The sequence below is a fragment of the Dermacentor variabilis genome, unplaced genomic scaffold, assembly GCF_050947875.1.
Source record: "Dermacentor variabilis isolate Ectoservices unplaced genomic scaffold, ASM5094787v1 scaffold_12, whole genome shotgun sequence".
Taxonomy (NCBI): domain Eukaryota; kingdom Metazoa; phylum Arthropoda; class Arachnida; order Ixodida; family Ixodidae; genus Dermacentor; species Dermacentor variabilis.
The window spans coordinates 28,866,766-28,887,670 of NW_027460280.1; the positions used below are offsets into that span (position 1 = coordinate 28,866,766).

General features: G+C 41.9%; 1 protein-coding gene across 2 annotated transcripts in view; it reads left to right on the forward strand.

Annotated features, from left to right (window-relative positions):
* mop (tyrosine-protein phosphatase non-receptor type protein myopic) overlaps window positions 1-20,905 on the forward strand; it is a 95,248-nt gene that overhangs the window by 10,547 nt on the left and 63,796 nt on the right. For both annotated transcript variants that reach the window (XM_075676401.1, XM_075676402.1), the window contains exons 9-11: window positions 1,568-1,762; window positions 6,502-6,567; window positions 18,920-19,059. In XM_075676401.1, the coding sequence (XP_075532516.1) occupies window positions 1,568-1,762; window positions 6,502-6,567; window positions 18,920-19,059 (401 nt within the window). The remainder of the gene's footprint in view (window positions 1-1,567; window positions 1,763-6,501; window positions 6,568-18,919; window positions 19,060-20,905) is intronic.

The window sequence follows — 20,905 nt, forward strand, 5'->3', positions numbered from 1 at the left end:
CACAAAAAGTGATGCAACAAAAAATGATAGGCATTATATCAGAAGTAGAAGGACAGCAGTGTGAATTAGCAAACAAGGGTAGCAAGTATTTTAGTTTGTTTATTTATTTATTTATTTATTTACACAGTACTGCAGGCAGCAGTGCTGCCCAAACAGGAGAGGGTTACATGAGATCTGTCTGCAACAGTTTAAAAAAAAAAATGTGCATGTGCATTCAACAACACTTTCAAGTATATGATTAAACTCTTCACTCGTAAGTGGAAAGTATGATTTCTGCAAAAGCTTTGTAAGGGCAAAGTATGATTGACCTACTTTGGAATGAAAAGTATGGGATGATATGTGTACAGCATGAGAAATATATGTAGCATTAGCCAAACCTATTTGGTTATGGAACATCAAGTGAAAAAGTTGGACGAGCCTGGCGATTTTATGACGCATGTGGAGCAGATCCAGTCCGAGTTTGCCTAACATACCAGAAACGGATAATGGCATTCTGTAATCTAAGATAAACCATGCCTGGCACGGTTTATCGAGAGTAAGATGAAGAAATGTAGTGGTTTAGCAAGAGTAAGAGGAATAAATGTAGTTGTGCAGGCCATGTAGTCCATAGAACAAATAATTATTGCACTAATGGTGGGTACCAAGGGAAGGGGAACACAGCATGGGACAGCAGTGGTGGGATGAATTTAGGAAATCAGCAGGCATAGGATGGGGTCAGCTGACATAAGACTGGGGTAATTGAAGGTCACTTGGAGAGGCCTTTGTCCTGCAGTGGGCATGACATAGGCTGGTTATCATTCACAAGCATCATCATATTGACAAAGAAGCAATGCCAGAAAACTATGCTGGCAGCAGGCTAGCACTAGTCATATAATAAGTTAGGATACAACAAGTGTTTTGATATTCTTCCACAAGTCGCCACATTTATTGCTGGTTACTACGGCAACCAGCTGCAGTTTGTTCATGAGCAGCTGGTAAACAAAGGCTATACATGGGACTCTAGACATTTGAACAATGTGTAGTCATATGTAAAAAAAAAAAATGGCTCTAGAAATTTCATCTAGGTGGTCTAGGGGAAATGGCACCATGTATGGCATTGCAGGTGCTGTATATCCTACTGCATCTGTCGCTCTCTTCATGCTTGGTGCCATTTCATCAGTCATTTCAGGCTTTGCAGCACTTTTTGAATTAAGTAAAATAGGTAGCTCTTCAAGCCCTTCATCAGTTCATATTTACTCAATGTTCATCAAGTTTTAGGTCAGCAAAGTCCACTATCTTTGTGTTCATCAAGAAGAGGTTGTTAACAGCTGTAGTGATTGACTACGAAGCCTTAGGTTTCAATCAAGTTTTTTTGGCTTTGGTTAAATAATTGAAAATAATTTTGCTTAAGCCCAGTACTTACTAACTGCTCCGTCATAAACATTTTTATGTATGAAGTTGTAATCTACATTTAGAAAGATGGTAAAAAAGTTCAGTGCCTCTTTACTGGACTTCAAGTGGAAGAAGTTCTACATGTGCATCTGATGCAGTAAATGTAGCAGTCTTCTACAAGCTTTTGGTGTTCCAGGTTCAAAGCTGCGAAGAAGGAGAATGAGTTTGTCTACCATGAAAGAGTACCACCCATGGAGTCCTTGCCAGAAGTTAAAGGAGCTAACCTTGTCAAAGGCATTTCATTCAGCCCTACGGATCCAGAAATCAGTGGTCCTGACATTTTCGCAAGGCTGGTTCCAATGGAAGCCCATGAAGCATCTTCTATATACAGGTGACTATGCTTAAAGGGACACTAAAGGCAAATATTAAGTCAAGCTAAAGTGATAGGTCAGTGCACGAGAATCTCTAAGGCGTCAATATTATCGCAAACGGAACCTTAATAATCGAGAAATTCAGGTAAATGCAGAACATGATTAGAGAGACCCCCCCGGGACATTCAAGTACTTGCCTGATGACAAAAGCACTTCTGTTAAATTCTGTCACTAGTACTCAACCACTCCTCACAAAAACATCCTTGTATTGCATTATAAGACGAAATAAAATGCTACTTGTCCAGTTCTATTTCATTTTCAGAAAAAAGAACGCATTGAGATTACCCTTGACAACAACACAGGCAGTAGAAAAGTTTCATTTTTGCTCTGCACCACCCGTGCTTTAGCATTTCAGTAGTTTCTTTATCACGTAGTGCTACGCTGGTTTTGCTGACTTGCAAAACTCACACAAATCTCAAGTACCAGAGAATTCAACTTCCATGTGATGTTGCGGGATGCCCGAATGGTCCATACATAGATTTGCAGCTGCAGCTGTAAATCTACCGCTCTGTCTTGGCTGAGTTTCTCCATGGCTGCGCATTTGTGTTTAGGCAAAAAGCTGTACCCCCGTCCGTCAGGCACCGTTTTACTCACCGACCTCAGCAAAGGGCGAGGATGGCGTATGCAATGTCGCCACTCCCCCGGTTGGGTGGCGGGAGATTTGAATTTCGAAAAAGGGAATTGGGCCTTTGAGATGCAATTTTCTCATAAACCGACTTTTCTTGGCACGATACAAGCGTTGCGAGGTTTCTGGAATGGTATTTAAACAGTCCACGCCGACTTAGTATTTACCTTTAGTGTCCCTTTAAGTAAGCCTGTATTACCAGTGTTTCTGTTGATTGCATACAGCTGTGTCATGATTACTACATGTTGCTAATCCTCACTTGCTAACTTGTTTTGATTCTTCTGCATGGGCTGGAACCATTGCATGCACTAATGCGTCTTTCACTGCATCTTTAAATTCCTGTATTGCATTCAGAAGTGTAGCAATGAGGACCTTCTCTCTCTTAGTAAATGTGATCTATCTTCAGCACTGTTTTCTTCCGATGTATCTCTTCCAGTGAGCCAAACACAGTCAACTTCCTTTCCCCACCCCCTTTGCTATGAACAATATGGCTGTCTATTCAACTGATTACAGCATCAAATTATGATTTCTCTGATGAAGTTTACTACTGCTATATGTGCTGTTTGTCATTGCTTCCCATCTTGGGTGTGAAAGTCGCACAGGGTTTGAAAAAGAGGTGGTACTACGAGGTGTGACAAAAAAGAATGAGACTGGTAAATTATTGTACTTACAGAATCGGTTCTCTGTGACATTATCACTTTCAAACTAGTCCCCTTCAGCATTCACACACTTCCGCATTCGGTGCTGCCATTGCTGGTAACAGTTCTGGAATGAGGTTTTTGGAAGGACCTTCAGGAGATTCTCCGTTTTTGCCTGAACCTCTCAACTGAGGTAAAATGGGTTCCCTTTAAGCAAGATTTAACTTTAGGAAATAAAAAAAAGTCGCATGGAGCCAAATCAGGTGACTAAGGAGGATGCCCCATCACAGTAATGTTTTTGCTGGTCAGAAACTGCTTGACAGACAGGGCCATGTGAGTGGGTGCATTGTCCTGGTGCAACAGCCATTCAACACTCCACAACTGTGACTTTTCTTTTTTTTTCACATTTTTTCACGAAGTCTTTTTAGTACTCCAATGTAGTAGTGTTGATTAACAGTCTGACCACTGGGAACCCACTCAATCATTACAATTCCATTAATGTCGAAGAAGACAATTAACATTGCCTTGAATATTGATTTTGACATGCATGCTTTCTTGGGTCTTGGGGACCCTGGAGACTTCCACTGCATTGACTGGCGCTTACTTTCTGGGTCATAGGTAAAAATCCATGTCTCATCACATGTTACAACAGATTCCAACAAACTTGGCTCGTTTGCAATGCGTTAAAACATGTCCACAGACACGTCTTTACGGCACTGTTTTTGGTCATCAGACAACTTTTGGAACAACCTTCGCACAAATCTTCCTCATGTGTAATACATCCATTAAAATGCGTCAAACAGCTTCCCTATCCAAGTTAACCAACTCCGCCACTGCACGAACACTTAATCTTCAGTCACCACGGATCACATCACGAACTTTGGCAATTTTTTGGTCTGTAATCGCTGAGCTTGGGCGCCCAGCACGTTCATCATCTTCCACACTGTCCCTTCCCCCTGAAAACCGCTTACCATATTTACTCACATAATGATCGCACTCGTGTAATGATCGCACCCCTGAATTTTGTCGTCAAAATTAGATTTTTCTAATTTCCCGTGTAATCATCGCACCCCGAACTTGCCGCAGCGGTATGTCATGTGCCCAGTCTAGCTAATAATGATCACGCTTACCATCTGTCAAATGCTACGCGAACGACACTTCAAGACAAACCAAGCGGTCTGCACACACCAAACATTCTTAAGTAGATGCCTCATTTCATTACTTTCATCACTTTCTACACTTCCATGACAAAAAGAGCTACAACCAAACTTGCCTTTATTATGTGCAGGCTTTATAATGGTTGTGGTCAACAACAACAAAAAAAGGCGCCTTTCGATTCTTCTCATTTGCACTCGTGGGCACGCAACAAATCGCGAGCGGCAACGGTAGTAGCCACATTTACACTATGTTAAAAGTGTACCTTATTCATACTCCAACCACTTGTAACACAGCTAAGATATTCACCCACCCTTAGCGCAAACATGCGGTATTAGGATAGTAGTGAAGACAGATGCCACAGTTTCCACAGCATGCCCGCCATGTGTTTCTATGTCACTGGCAGCTAAGTGCGCCCATCTGTTTCTGCCCCCTCAAAGTGGACATGGCTATGTTATTGCCGCAAACTTGCCGATATTAACGATATTATTCATTACTGATGCGGAAGAAACTGTTTCAATGCACGTAATGTACTCACAAGAAGAAAAAGAAATCGCATTTGGCTTGCTCCGCCGGCCGACACTTCTGTTTCGGTGTCCCGCACCCGTATCCCACAGCAAACGCGGGACAAAAAAAAAATTTTTGTTTCTTTTCGCGGGAAATTTAACCCACGTAATGATCACCCCCTGAATTTGCATCAGTTTTTCAAATTCTGACAAGAAAGTGCAATCATTATGCGAGGAAATACGGTATGCCATTCAAACACACGTGCACGAGACAAAGTTTCATCTCCATAAGCCTTGGTTAACATTTAAAATGCTTCCGTGGCTGATTTCTTAAGTTTCACAAGAAACTTGATGTTGATTCGCTGTTCGGTTTTTACATCAGACATTTTTCCGGTAGAATGTAGTTGCATGTGTTCACTCTATGACACAGCACTTCGAACTGGCGTGACCGGTTCGGTCGAAACTGGGCGCATGAAAAGAGGAGGTGTGTGGGATGACGTCAGCAAAACAGTTGTAGCCAACTCCACTCTTTGTTCAAGCTACATACCTAGTCTCAATTCTTTTGTGTCACACCTCCTATTGCACTGCTGTGAGGCTCTGTAGTATGTGTAATTCTGTCCTTTTTATATAACATAACATGACTCTTTTCAAATGATATAAGCTCTCATAGCACATATTTCAAGAGAGCATAAATTGTGCACTTGGCTTGCTGTGTGTACATGGTTTAATTTTCTTACACTTGCCCGACAAAAGTTCACTGTCTGATTGATAGTGTTATTTGAAGGGATTTTCTGGCTCTCTTACACTTTTGGCATCTTCAGCTGGTCGTTTCTGAGAGCTCTCGCGAGTGGTGTTGTCTTCGGCTGGTTCTTCTGGATCGCTCTCCTCCATCTTCGAGCGCTGCTCCGAGCCCTGTCATCGGAGCAGTCGTTGAGATTAAAGAATTTGCCGCAATGTCATCACAGCACAGCGTCGCTGCTGTTGGCGACAGTATACCATAACCTAGGCCTCTGCATGCTGGCGTCTCGACGAATGCTCGTACCAATGCGCGTCCACTGGTTTTCTGGGCAGCGTCAGGAGGTTTGGATCAGCGAAACATTGGACGATGGCAGCAGTCACGTGGTTTCGCATCTGCCATTTTCTCCTCTGAGAGCGAGTCACACGTTCGGCTTGCGCACTTGTCCTCCACCTTTGAGTTTGAGGAACGCTGGATCTGCCCGACTCTGCTTCGAGGGATGGAGGCGACCAGTCGAAGATACCGTTTAAAAGTGACGCTGTATAAAAGGTTGCCTTTGGCAGACCTTGACTAACTAAAGGAATAGGGCATAAAGTTATATGGTGATGTGCAGTTAATGGTAATATATTTTACGCAGTTTTGAAATTGTCAGGCACGGAGCGGCGCATGATGGCAGACATGCTGCTTGGCTTTTTCTCTAGCACTTTCATATTCCTTGAACACATCAGGCCTTTGTGTAGAATTTGTTTTCCAGCAGCTGACTACAAGCACACAAAGGGTAACAAGCCACCTATAACATCATTTGTGTCATCCGAGACATTCGGTGTCAAATTCATATCCAAGAAGATCTTTGTGTAAAGGTTATAGTAGTCTGTTGATGCCTGCAAAATTTATGTTTGATGTTTTAGATGTAGGACACCATGCATGTCTTAACTTGAACCAACTGACTTTCTACCTACTATGCCGTCGCACAAGCAGTGAGAAGGTTGTTGATATGATGTTGTTAATTATGATTGCATGTACTTTTTTTTTTCCACAGTGAAGAGAAAGCACGGCTTCTGCGCTCAGTAACCAGTCATGTAGAGAGGAAGAATGAAGAGCTTCAGTGAGTACCTGAAAAACACATCACCTCTAGGGTTGAAAATTTATATTTATTATTACATTGGCAGCTGGCTTTCTAGGGTCTGTCATCCTTAGCATGATATAATGTCATGTCCTACCTACAGGTGTATTTCACATACAGTGAAACCTCATTAAACCGTAGTTGGCCGGAGCTTGGAAAAAGTACATACTAAACGGTAGTAGTGCTTAACCGAAAAAGCAAGAGATCGCCCACTTACCTATCAAAAATGGAACTCGGAGAGAGTACGATGAAAAGGCAAAAACATGCAGTATTTATTCACTTCACGCGACAAAAGTATCATTATTTTCGTTTGATGCCATGGCAGCCTAGCAGCGACGACAGGGGCTTCAAACTTACTGAAGCTGCGAGCCAGCTTTTCAGCCAGCCCCCTCTTCTCGGCAAACACTCTCATGGCAAATTCCTTGTTGGCGTTGCATATTCTCCGTGCATGGGCGCGGTAGCGCTGCAGAAGTCACGGGGCGCCTTTTTCATTGTGGGGTGCTGTTCTCGTCGTGACGATTGCATTCATGAGGCTGACATAACGTGCAGCTTCTGCCACTGTCAGGACTTAATCGCCTGTGCTGTCGCTTTCTGTGTTGTCCTCATCACTGTCGTTAGGCAATCCTTCAGCAACAGAGGCAACAATGGCGAAAAGTCGAACCTTGTAGCCGACATCTTTTCGGTGTCGCAGCAGCACTGCCGAGCAACTTCTTCGCTTACCAAATGCCACACACCGTAGTCAACAGTAGATCCCTGTCATGTGCCAGCACCAACTTCTTTATGCCACGTTCGATAGCACGAACAATGTCCAATTCTTCTTTTATGCTGAGCACCCAATGTTTTTTATCCAACATTCGGCATGGTGCCAGTCCTTGCTCGCACGACGCCAAAAGGATGTTGATGTGGCTTCATGCGCAAACGCACAGGGCGCTTGGAAACCATTGTTCCGATCTCTGAGGCTTGTTGTTCTGACGGGCCACCCAATGGGGACAACGTGCCGCCGTGATTGTGTGATGAAAAGTGGAAACACTACGTGTTAACCGATACGTACGCAATAAGCTGGTACACTTTATGCGGATACAAAACGCATTATGGTTAATTGCCACTGAGTCCGGGATTTGACTCTACTACGTTTTAAAACGAAACTACTGTTTAACTAAGCACAGTTGAACGAGGTTTTACTGTATTATATTCGCCAGTTAATAGCACGCACTGTAGTGATTGTTCACTGATCGCTGTTCACATATGCCAGTGATAAAACGAGCACATGCTTTTTAAGGTGTTGTACACATGAATATGAAATGTAGCATTTTATCTTGGGCTGATTGTTAATTAAGGGGAGACGCTCCTCGAAGCAACTTTTTTTTTTTATTACTTGTATTGTTTCAAAATTCAGTCAAGTATGGAGTTTATGCAGATTTCAAATATGGCAATACTTTTTGTGTAGCTGTTATAGTTTAGAGTTACGTGATGCAGAATGCGAAAATATAGTCATCTTTATGGGCACTTTTTTATGCAATAAATTTTAACAAAAAGCATCGTGTTGTAGCTTGTTTAGCTCTTTGTAGATTGCAAAGTGCCGATATCTAGCCAAACAGTGTGTACGATTATGAAACTAGACAAAAAAAATTTGAACATTTGAACAAATTTTTTTGCTCAATTCTTTGAAATGTAACCATGTACTTTTGCAACTTACTGCTTGGATTTATTGCAATTTCAAGTAGATATTAGCACTGTGCATATCTTCAAGAGTATGTATGCCAAATTTCGTTACCTTAAGGCAATTGTAAGTGTACAAGGCTATCTTCATGCCATTGAAAAAAAGTTTGTTGAAGTGTCCTAATCTTTTTTTTATACTTCCAGTAATCGTGCACGCTGTTCGAATAGATATCGGCAGTTTGCGGTCTACAAAGAGCTAAATAAGCTACAGCACAAAGCGTTTTGAAAAAATTTAGTACACAATAAAGTGCCCGCAAAATCACTCTATTTTGCCATTCGATAGGACTCAAGAACTGTAGCAGCTACGCAGAAATTAATGACATATTTAAAATCTGCTTGAAATTGTCTATAAGTGGCTGGATTTTCATATCTCTAGCACAAATATTGAAGAAATGTTTTTTCGAGGAGCATCTCCCCCCTTTAACAAACAAATATGTAGCAATTTGTCTCCATTTTGGCACCAGCATGACACTGTGCTTCCATCAACCCATGTGTGCATATTTCTCTTCTACATACCACGTGAACAAAGCTGTGGTGTGGTCAGATGTCTACGATAGAAAATTGGTTCATATAAAATTTTCTAATACACATCACTCTTTGTTTTAATTCCAAGTCTCAGCCAAAGTGCCTGTCATTCAATTGGTTGCATTGCACAATGGTACAAATACTCTGCACTACCCTTGGTGCAGAATGACTTGTACTAGCAGTATTGTGATCTGAGCTATAGTCTCAGTAATGTCATATTTGTTTGCGAGCTTCCACTGAGAGCACAGCTAGTGCATCCTGTGCCTTTAGGATACAGTGCCAAATGAAGGGAAGGGCAAGAAAAGAATTTGACAGTTGTATTGGTGAAAGGAAATGTGGGCCATTATGGCCATTCAAAATAAGTACCTTATGCATTGAATAGGTCTCAGGGTGTCTACCAATCGGGAATTCTCAGGGATTTTGCGTAGTCTGGAAAAACTCAGGGAAAACTCGGGGAATTTGTGCCTCTATCAGGGAAAATTACCTGTAATTTTATTGAAAGGGTCGGAAGCCTCGGTAATGCTGGCTCGAGTAACAGACAGGAATCGTAATTAATCGTTTTTGACGCCCTGTTGTCGGCTGGAGGAGTTGCCAGTGTACAGTCAACGACCGACTTTCTGCATGCCTGATAATTTGCACAGCTTCGCGGCACCACTATGCACCCCATAGAGTCAATGTATCAGAACGTCTGAAATTTCGGACGCAAGAACCATTCGCCGTCCGATTTCCCGGCGATTTCTGCCGTGACCGCAGGTCCAAAAGGGCATTAATCAACACCACCACCGCGGCCGTTTTTATTACCTCGCCGCCTTGAACCAGCGCTCTCGCACGCAGATCCACTGGCACCCGTAGCAACGCTAGACCTAGCTGCTTCGACATTTGCTATTAAGCTTCTTGCTGTTGGGTGCCGTGTTTTCCATTGAAAGGATTCGCTGCTATCAGCAATGCCACCGACTCCGCCTTTGTGGTCCTCGTGATTGGCTTAGAAGCTTGGAAAGCATGGTGCGTTGCATAATGCCGTTTCCCGAGAGTCAGCTTTGCCTCTGTACAAAAGTGTTATTTGGAGAAGCATATGCAAAAGTATTGCAGTGAAGTATAACAAGCGTGGGAAGGGGCTATTGCCACGGGACACAGTATGTATTCCTTAATTATACACGCGTGCACCCGGTATCTCCTGTCACAGTACGAGCACTGATATGTCTAATACGTGTACCAGCAGGCCTTCAGAGCGTTTTCGAATGTGCCTGTGGCGGTTTGAGCCCTTAAGGGCAGTAAATGACATGCATTTATTTTTTCCAACTGGCCGATTTTTCGGACGTTTTCGCGGCCCCTAGGGAGTTCGAAAATCGTATGTGGACTGTGCAACTGGCCAAGAAGATGGTTCAAATGGTCCGTGGGGGAACGAGTGGCAGAAGGAGGACATGAACAAAAAGGACTTATGCATTGAGGAATGAAAGGGGAAGGAAGCGTGCTGCCGCTGTTTTGAAGGAGCTTGAGCTCAAAAGACAAAGTGCCTCAAGTGTTCAAGGGACAAAGATATGTCGTGTGCCAAGTCTAGCTAATATTGATCGTGCTTACCATCTGTCGAATGCTACGCGAACGACTCTTCAGGACAAGCCAAGCGGTCTGCACGCACCAAACATTAAGTAGATGCCTCATTTCATTACTTGCATCACTTTCCGCGCTTCCATGACTAATGTTGAATTCCAATGGCAGAGTCGGAGCAGCCGACGGACTCCGCGAGCGAGCACTCTACTCTGGCACAGAGCAATGCCTCCAGATCCGCGAGTGGAACACAACCTGCGCCACCGGAGCAAAGCGGAAGCGGAAGTTCTATCACCGAGTTACCCAGGATACCTTGCGTGTTGTCATTTCATTCCGCTGTTTGCTCCCAGCACTGCTGCACCGGTCACTTGTCTCTTCAGCGCCGTTCACCTGTTGTTTATTTAAAAGCGCGGAATGGATATCTCGCCAAGCGTGCAGCAGCTTTTGCTTCCTCGCGAGTCGTGACCAGTGGCGCCTCCTAGCAGACAAACGTGGTAAAGGAAATACGTCACGCAGAGTTCCGGTCCACTCCGCCGATTTTGGCGGAGCATCTTTTTCTGCTCCACGGACTGACTCCCGCTCTGAATCCCCTCCGACTCTCTCATTGGAACACCTTACTCCCGCCCTCACTCTGCCATTGGAACAAACTTGCTCCGAAACAAGCAGAAAAACTTGCTCCGACTCCGCCATTGGAATTCAACATAAAAAGAAGCTGCAACCAAACTTGCCTTTATTATGTGTAGGCTTTATAATGGTTGTGGTCAACAACAACAAAGGTGCCTTTCGATTCTTCTCATCTGCACTCGTGGGCACACAACAAATCGCGAGTGGCAACGATAGCAGCTACGTTTGCACTGATACGTTGAAAGTGTACCCTATTCATACGCCGACGCTTGTAACACCGCTAAGATATTCACCCACCTTTAGCGGAAACGTGCCGTATTAGGATAGTAGTGAAGACAGATGCCGCAGTTTCCGCAGCATGCCGGCCATGGGTTTCTATGTCACTGGCAGCTGAGTGCGCCTATCTGTTTCTGTCCCCTCAAAGTGGACATGGCTACATTATTGCCACAAACTTGCCGATATTAACTATATTATTCAGTACTGATACGGAAGAAACTGTTTCAATGCACGTAATGTACTCATGAGAAAAAAAAAATGCAGTAGGCGCGTTCAGCTTGCTCCGCTGGCCGCCATTTTTGTTTTGGTGCCCCGCAGCAAACGCGGGACGAAAACATTTTTTTTCTTTTCGCGGGAAATTTAATTCACGTAATGATCGCACCCCTGATTTTGTGTCAATTTTCCTGCCAAAAAAGTGCGATCATTATGCGAGTAAATATGGTATTTTATAAACCTTTTCAACTCCATCAATTGCAGTGGTGGTCCAACTGTGCCATTCACACTACAAGTTACTTGCCTGCACCTGGTTGCACCCACTCAAGTGCCATGTACTGTGCCAACTGTGCCAAAGTGCACTGTTTTCACCTGCTTACACAGTACTGCAATGTTTTTAGTAGGGGTGTATAAATGCAAGTCAAATAGTGAACGTTCACTCGCCGTGGTTGCTTAGTCACTATGGTGTTGGGCTGCTGAGCACGAGGTCGCGGGATCAAACCCGGCCACAGCGGCCACATTTCGATGGGGGCGAAATGTGAAAACGCCTGTGTACTTCGATTTAAGTGCACGTTAAAGAACCCCAGGTGGTCGAAATTTCCGGAGTCCCCCAGCATGCCTCATAATCGGAAAGTGGTTTTGGCACATAAAACCCCATAATTTAATTTTAATTTTAAATAGTGAACATTCAACTCGTTCAATTCATGAATCAATTGTCTATACTACATATTCAGTTTTTTGAATATTCAGTGAAACACCTGCCTTGCACGCAGCCTTTCCACGGCACTCGGTCTGTATTGATACAAGGTTCGGCCAGTTGAAACAATACCCGTCCACGACGCCAACAGAGAGAACATTGACAAAATCAATGCGCTATGGAAAGCGTGATAGCATGTGCGAAGATAGGACTGATTAGCCATGAGAATAAGGCACGCAGATAGAATGAGATACATGTTTGCACACGTGGTTTAGAACTTTGTCAACACACGATCTTAAACACAAATGAACTTCTGCACGATTGTCATAGTTGCTGGCTAAACGGCCGTGGACCCAAACAACGGTTCAACGGCCGTCAAAAATGTGTGCGCATGATCTGCGAACTGATCACCAGTAAGCGACTCATACGGGCATATTAGCAGCAAGCTTTCTGCGATTGCTTCCGGCTCGTATCACAACGGCCAGTTTTTATTGCGGGCCCACTGCCTAGGCCATCAGGCCTAATCAACACTGCTTCTTCAGGTAGGTTGGGTGTCAGCGACTAAAGCGGCAACCACATGAACAGAATATTTAAGCAATACAACAGGCAGACCCTGTTGCGTCGCAGCATGGAGCTACCATTTGGTGCAACACTTCAATAAAAAGTAGCGACAAATTTACATTGTTGTCCGAATAAATACAACTGTGTGGCCATAAAAAAAATCACAAACATACCGCAAGGCCAATGTTTTAACCAAGGTGCATTAGATCTAGCTTTAATGTGCTGTCATCACCAGTGAAAATCCATTCAATGCAGCTAGCGTGAAATCACGTGGCACCATCTGGTGAGCAAAACTCAAAACACTTCCACCGCTCTCGGTTGCATCTCGGGCCTAACAGCATCAGAATAAACAATTGATCTCAATAATTACGACAAGACAATGATGATACATTGGCCTCAGCTTGAGAGGAGACGAAGTGATGGCTGATTTTACTGTTGAGTTTTTTGCAGTCTCGTCAGAGAGCGAGTTGCAAGAGTAAATTCAGATTGAAGCGGGCAGACCAGAGCAGACTGGTTGCTGCCATGCTGTTGTGCTATCGCGCTGTCCTCGGTGAAAGTCACCGCATGGACTTCCGGGCAACAAGTGACATTTTCTGACTGACCAAAAACCAGCAACGTGACAAGCGACAGTGACGGATCGTCCTCTGAGACGGCAAAACCTGTCGCTCATCGCCATTGCTGAAAAATCGCTCCATCGCTGAAAAATCCTTAAAGTTACAGTTTGGTGCCGAATTTACTCATATCTATTTGCGAAGGCCGCACAACACTCAGAAAGCTGACAAACTGCTTTGTTATAAAAGCGAGCGTACGGAATGGTACCAGCATTGTTCACTGCTATTATTGCCATCTTAGTGACTCGCGTACGATGGCATCTTGTTCTGGACGCTGTCCATAGACGCACATTATTATCTTGTGGTATAGCTTCGAGCATTGTTATTGAATGCAATACACATTTTGTGTATTGTGGTAAAGCATATCAGAACACATGTCATTTCAAATCCATATAAGACAATTGCCGTCACTATTTGTCCTTTGCCTGACAGCGCAAATTCTTCTAGCGCAGTTGTAATTTTTTGTCCGGCTTACGCCTGGCTGGATAGCCTTGTTCTCGCCAGCCAACAAAATTTTATGTAATTGTCTACACAGGTTTACTGCCTAACCAAGTAAAATTCTGTTTACAACATACCGTGCATGGTATACCATTCATGGAAAGACTACTTAATTGAACACTGATGTCTGTTGGCCTGATATCTTCCTTACTGTTAAGCAGCATTTACTGATTGCCCAGTAATAACAATTTGCACCAAATGGTTACTTATGACTGCTGTACTGCTACAAAAGGCTAAAAAGGCCAAATTTTTGGCTCCAAAAGGCTGGTGTGGCTGCTCCTAAACGCTCCAGAAGTGCTTTTTTCCTGCTCCAAATATTGCTCCAAATCTTAAACTGGCCGGACCACCACTGTGAGGGGAGTAGAACACCACACCTTGATTGAAGACGTCACTGCTCTTTTATTATTCCTACAATGAGTAGTTGCTTGTTAAAGCGGATGCTGAGACTGCAATGGTGCAAAATTTTCACGTTGGAATCATCATGGAGTGTCACTGATGTACAGGGGACAGTTTAGCTAAAGAGCAGTACTGCCATTTAGAGTAGAATGGAATGGATGAGCACTCTAGAATAGAGATTATTGCGCCTAATTTGAGGCTTTAGGAGCACAATCGTAATTATAAAGCAACTTATCATGAAAGATATTGGCAGTTTAAGTCTTTGAGCAATAGAGGCATTGGACTGTACTCAATTGACTATGGTTTTGATTTAATGACATGTCTTACAATACAGTTCCCATTGAAAGAGTGTTATATTGCATTCAAATTCATGTGGCGGTCTTCGTCACACTTGGAGAATTTGCTATGCACATTGCACAACAGTAGGCCCATCAATCCAACTGCAACTGAGTCTTGTGCAGAAATGAAAGCAGGATAACACAGGAAACTAACCGTAAAAGGACATTACAAGAAAAGTAGGCATGCTAACACAAAAAGGCAACCTACTGCAGAAAATCTTTAGTAGTGAAGTGATTTTTCTACCTGCCGTAGTGACCAGCTACATACTTTATTTGCCCAATTGAAAAATTAACTTTTTGTTCTTCAGTTGTGTTAAAAACGTGTTAAAATTGCATGCAAAGCTGCAATAACTGTGGCAGTGGCATCATTGCTACTGCTAACAAAAGATGTTAGCAATGTATTCGTTGTAGGGGTGTTCAGCTAAAAATATTCTTAAATTGATTATGAATATTCTGAAAAACGTAACTATTGAATCAATATCGAACATTTCCCAACAATTCCGTATGCGAGACTACCCATGAGAATACCCTAACGTGACACACAATTCATCCTTTTCTCAAACAACTGGGCTTTTTTGCTTAAAAGCCACATTGTCACCAAGACCCTGTTAGCACTGGACTGCAGTTGCTCTCTGGAGTATGTAGAGATCAAGTTTGTGTGGTGCAGCTAATCGCCAAAGTTAATTAACCTTTTCTGTAGCAGTGTAGATGTACTTAATGTGAGTGGCGTGGGCAAGTTTCTGAACTTTCACAACTGCTAGGTCTGAGTAAAAGACAATTCGGGAGACACTTTAGAATTGGTCTAACATTGATTATGTCACAGTTTTATGTGGCACAACAGCAACTCATGTTGTCAACATAATGGTCCCTATAACTAGTTGTCATGTAACTTAGTAAAACATTATGTTTTTTTTTTTTTTTGGGGGGGGATGTTCTAAAAACCGTTTGGCACTACCAAACACCGTGCTCTGAAAGAACTTGCACCATGCATCCTGGATGTCCTCGCCAGCATTCCACTAGAGTTCCTGTGCAAATCAGTAAATGCAGTACCTGAATCTTCACGTAAGCTTATGAACAATGCTGTGATCTGTACAGAATTTTAGAATGATGCAAAATATTGTAGATGTCTGTTTTATTCAATAAAATTTGTTCCAGTAAAATTTATAACTTCTTAAATTATAAGAAATTACAGCAAAAACATACTATAAATATTGTGCAAGATAAGCTCTGAAAATGAAAACCAAGCACAATTACTTTTCTTTTTCACCCCAGTAATTTTCACACTTGCCACTTGAAATAAAGAACGAGAAGAGAGGGGGTTGACTGAGGGGGCCCGATTTTTTATTAGTCATATCATAAGAAGCCAACAAGCACTGACACCAAGGACAACATAGGGGAAATTAAATGTGCTTAATAAGTGAAATGAAGAAACAATAAATTAATGGAAAACAAAGTGGATGAAAAAACAAACAACAAGGTTGTGGGTTCGGTTCCCACCTGTGGCAAGTTATTTTTTCATCCACTTTGTTTTCCATTAATTTATCGTTTCTTCATTTCACTTATTAAGCACATCTAATTTCCCCTATGTTGTCCTTGGTGTCAGTGCTTCTTGGCTTCTTGAAATAAAAAAGAATTTTAACATTTCCCTGTTGTTTTGCTAAATGAAAATAAAGATTTAAAAAATGCTTTCTTCTTTCTTTTCTCCTATGAAGTGGATTTGGGCTTGAGTCTTTAATTACTTCTCCTACTAGATTTTCCGCTTCTGGAACTTTGATCACGCCTTAAACATTAGCACACCATCTCCAAGTGCGGGTGTCATTGACATGCCTATCGCAGATCGTCTTCCCATTTTTGTTACCTTTGTTACAGAAAAGCCTTACTATGACACTAGTTATTTCACTTCCAGGTTCGACCGGGATAACTTTGTTAATACAATAAATGGTACCAACTGGTCATCAATTATCATTCTATGTGATCCTGAAAAGGCACTAAAAAAAATTGTGCTCGTTATTTTTCAAAGCTGCATTCGCTAGCACTACAACTGCCAAAGGCAAAAAAAAAGTTTAAATTTCCACGTAATCCCTGGATAACAAAAAGTATGTTAACCAACGGTGGTAAAAAAAGATTATCTTTGCAGGAAGTCTAAAAAACAGCCGTTCAGTGTAAATCTAGCACATCGCTATAAAAAATACACTACCATGTTTAACAACCTACTCAAAAAATCAAAACTGCTTTATTATGAGAAAGAATTCTGCAAGGCTAAAAATAATCCTAAGAAACAATGGCAACTTTTCAACGACTTTTTGAATGCACCCCGGGCTAGTAGAACCTTTGATAAAATAACTTATAAACGTGAGACTTACACTAAATCGTCTTGTATAGCCAACTCATTTAGTGAGTACTTCTATGAAGTGTACAGTAATAGCCCGATAGCCTCTTCCTATCCATGTAACCGTTGCAATCACACATTCTTTCTTTTTTCCTTTACAGCCGATGAGGTCTGTTCTGCTATATTAAATCTAAAAAACACTTGCCCAGTTCTAGGCAATATCTCTGCCTATCACTTAAAATTTGCTGCCCCTTGCATTGCGGAAACACTAAGCAGCATAATAAATCTAATTTTTAAATGCGGTACCTTTCCTAGTTTGCTTAAGGAAGCAAAAGTAATTCCTGTCTTTAAAAAAGGTGATAAATCTCTGGTGTCTAATTATCGCCCAATCTCTATTTTGTCCTCCATTAGTAAACTTATTGAGAAATAATTTCTGAAACGTATAAACAGCTACCTAACAAAGTTTAAGTTGTTGAAATCTTGCCAATTCGGTTTCCGTCCTGGCAGTTCGACCAGCTTAGCTTTTATTGCATTAACGAATTACATAAGGTGTTCTATTGGCAGTGGTAAATTTGTTGGCTCAGTATTTTTAGATTTTACTAAAGCTTTTGACACTGTTAATCATACCATTTTATTTGCCAAACTAGAATCTTTAAGTATAACAGGTCCAGCTTTTACTTTTCTTAAAGATTGCTTACATGACCGTGAGCAGACAGTCTGTGTAGGGGGCGCTTATTCCGAGTCGAAAGTTATTAATCAAGGGGTACCACAGGGCTCAATACTGGGACCCTTGTTGTTTTGCATTTACATTAACGACTTACCCTATGTTCTTGACCTTTCTAATGCTATTTTATGTGCTGATAATACCACTATTTCCATGTCTGATAACTCTTTATCAACCTTACTCTTTAAACTGAACAATGAACTAGTGAAAGTTGTTGAATGGTGTGAGTTAAATCATTTAATTTTAAACCCTCTCAAAACTCGGTTCATGTTATTTAAAACAAAGCAGAGGATCGTGCCGTGTATACCCCAAGTAACTCTAGACAGTCACCTTATTCCTGCAGCGGACTGTGTGTTGTTCCTTGGCATAAAATTAGATTCTCACTTGAAATTTACTAATCATATTGTGTTTGTTAAGCAGAAAACAGCTTTTGGCATAAGCGCTCTCATAAAATCACGCGCATTCTTTTCAGAACACGAATTATTATCTTTATACTACGTGTTCATTTATACTCATGTCACGTATGGTGAAATCTCGCTAATTGAAATTAGTGAGATCCGATGGCTAAGAAATTGATAAGCAGCGTGGCCAAAAGTTTCAATCCTACAGGGGTTAGCGCGGCCGAGCGGCCGAGTACGATAGCTGTACTTGTGAAAGTATGTAATTCTTTTTGAAATTCTAAATGCAAATTTTCGCTTACTTCAGCCTATTTATTAAACTGTGTCTATAAATACTGCATACATAGTGACAGTAGGAAGAAGTGCACTGATTCAAACACCCTTCTTGAGTGTCAGCTATTGGCCAATAGCTGCCACATATGGGAATCTGCTTTATGTAGAAATATGGCAGCCCCAGAAAGAGAGAGGAGAAAGCTTCTGTCGAAAACAAATTGTAAGATAGCTTGATGCTCCGCTTGCGAGTTTCACTCGCCGCGCACGACTGCAAAATTTGGCTGAAATGTTCACAGCAGCATATGCTATCCGCAGACTGTTTTTTTACTAAGCTCGAGGGGTGGTTCAGTGCGCCTTTAAGTGGAGTCTATTGTACTCACATATTCTTATTTGTTAAACATTACAACACCGGAAAGGACTGACTAAAATTACTTGACTGCAGCTAAAGATAAAGTGTAGATTGCATTTGTATCTGGTTCTCCCTGAATTTGGTTTTGGATTGTGTGATGCTAGTTCAGGAAATTGTCAAAGTTCTACTGTTCTACTGCGCAGCATTGGTAGCAGTGGTTAAACACTGAAGTGGCTACTCGTGGTGGTTTGCCAACAGGGCCTTCCTGTCATCTCTGAACCTGGACAAAAGCATGTTGGTAATGGATCCTCAAGCAGTGCCACAGGAAGTTGTCCAGTGTTGTGCCAGGCTGAGTGTGTGCCCTACAGCCGTCAGTGACTTGGTGCTTACTATTCAAGGTGAGCATTTCTCTTATTGCTTGCTGAGCCAGACACTGCCATCATAGAAAGAGTTTATGTAACTTGTAGGCTGCTTGAGCTTTGCTGTAATAGATGCTGGCTGCACGTTGCAAAGATGTAAATTGAAGTCATTTAACGAGTCTGTTGACCATATATAGGTTGGATGGTCAGGTTGACTAAAAGCCACAATTGCAGCTTGACCTGTAATGGTTTCCTGGACCCTGGCGACTATTGCAGGCATTTCATGGCTACAGCGATGCATGCTACTTATGCTACTAGGATCATGTTTTGCAATGGGAAAAAGCATGCAAAGAAATAATTTAAGTGGTCTATTGCGAATTGGGATGAAACTATGAATATAGGAGACAAAGTACATCATCTACATTGGAAGTCGTGAAAACCTAGGGTAATCTTGGGACTCCGAAAAAGTATTAGTCTTTCTAATTGCACCTAACACTCACTGGGATGGATGTTTGATGAAACGATTGTTGTAAGAGAAGTAAAAGTCATATCAGAATGAAATATTTGAGGAATAAAGTGGGTAATTTGCAGCATACTGGAGGAATTACAAGAAATTAGTCATAATAATTGGAGCACACTGCAGAGATCATTGAGGTGCAAAACGATAGCCTAATGAACACTAAAATTTGGATTGGAATAAAACCTTGTAGGAATATCAGCTTATTGCTCAGCATTAACATGTGAAAAAATTTAAGTGCATGGGTCAGTTAGAGGAAGCACAAGAAATTTGTTGTCAAAGTAACGGCGCCCACTAAAACATCTCGCAAAGGCACAAAATTAATTTATGTCTATGGCATTAAGCATGAAAATACAGAATTAGAACTGAAACTTTGAACAGGTGTAGTTGAATCCCTGTGCAAGACATGATAAAAGCATTCAAAAATTTTTACAAAATCAAATTATTAAGTGCATCAGTCAGAGCTTCGTAAAGTCAGTGGCAGCCTTTGTTACGTGTTCATAGACTATCACTATTCTTCTAATTTGGAGTAAAATGTTAAGTTCTTATTCACATTGGGAAGGGCACAATACAGCCATTGGAAGCGTAATGCAAACTTGGTGGGGATTGCTTATAAATTCGAGTAGGGACTATAGGGAAAAAGGAAACATATCTAATAGAAAAGATGTCCTTATTCCTCAAGTGACCACGAAAGCTTGTCACTGCGTACACATATATGCTTTTATGTGACAAAGACGGTCAGCATTTCGGCCATCATCGTGCCGTCGTTGTACAGACAGGTTAAAGTGCAGTCAGTGCTTGCACCAAGTCTTCATTTCCTGGTAACCTTAAACTGAGGTCAGTCACTTTCCAGTAGCCAAACGATTGCCATATCTTTCATCGCCATCACCACTGTCTAGTATTTTTGTCACCTCATTTGAGGCCCTTGTCAACACGGGCAGCAAGGATGGAGCTAATTTTATGGATCCATGCAAATGAATTAATTTTTCTTTCACCTGTCGCACAGGCTGTAGGTGCAACCGTGAGTAAAAATATGTGTTCCGCGGGCTCACCGAAAAAACTTAATTTATTCATCATTCAGACACTGAAACCAATAAACGCTACGAGTGCACTGGATAGTTTGCAATGCCAAGTTAGGAATCCAGTCTCCAATTTGAAGTTACACATAAGCGGAGAAGAAAATCTGCTTTATCATCGAATCCCTGGTCTGTGTGCTGTACCTCACAGCATTACACGCATTTAATGTGCATGTACTATTCAATCAAAACTGCAGGACAAAATTACCTTGGGGGGAACAAAATTCATGGTGTTCAATGTAACTTACATTGGAAAACAAAAACGTTATGTTGTGGTTTAGCTAAAGTTTAT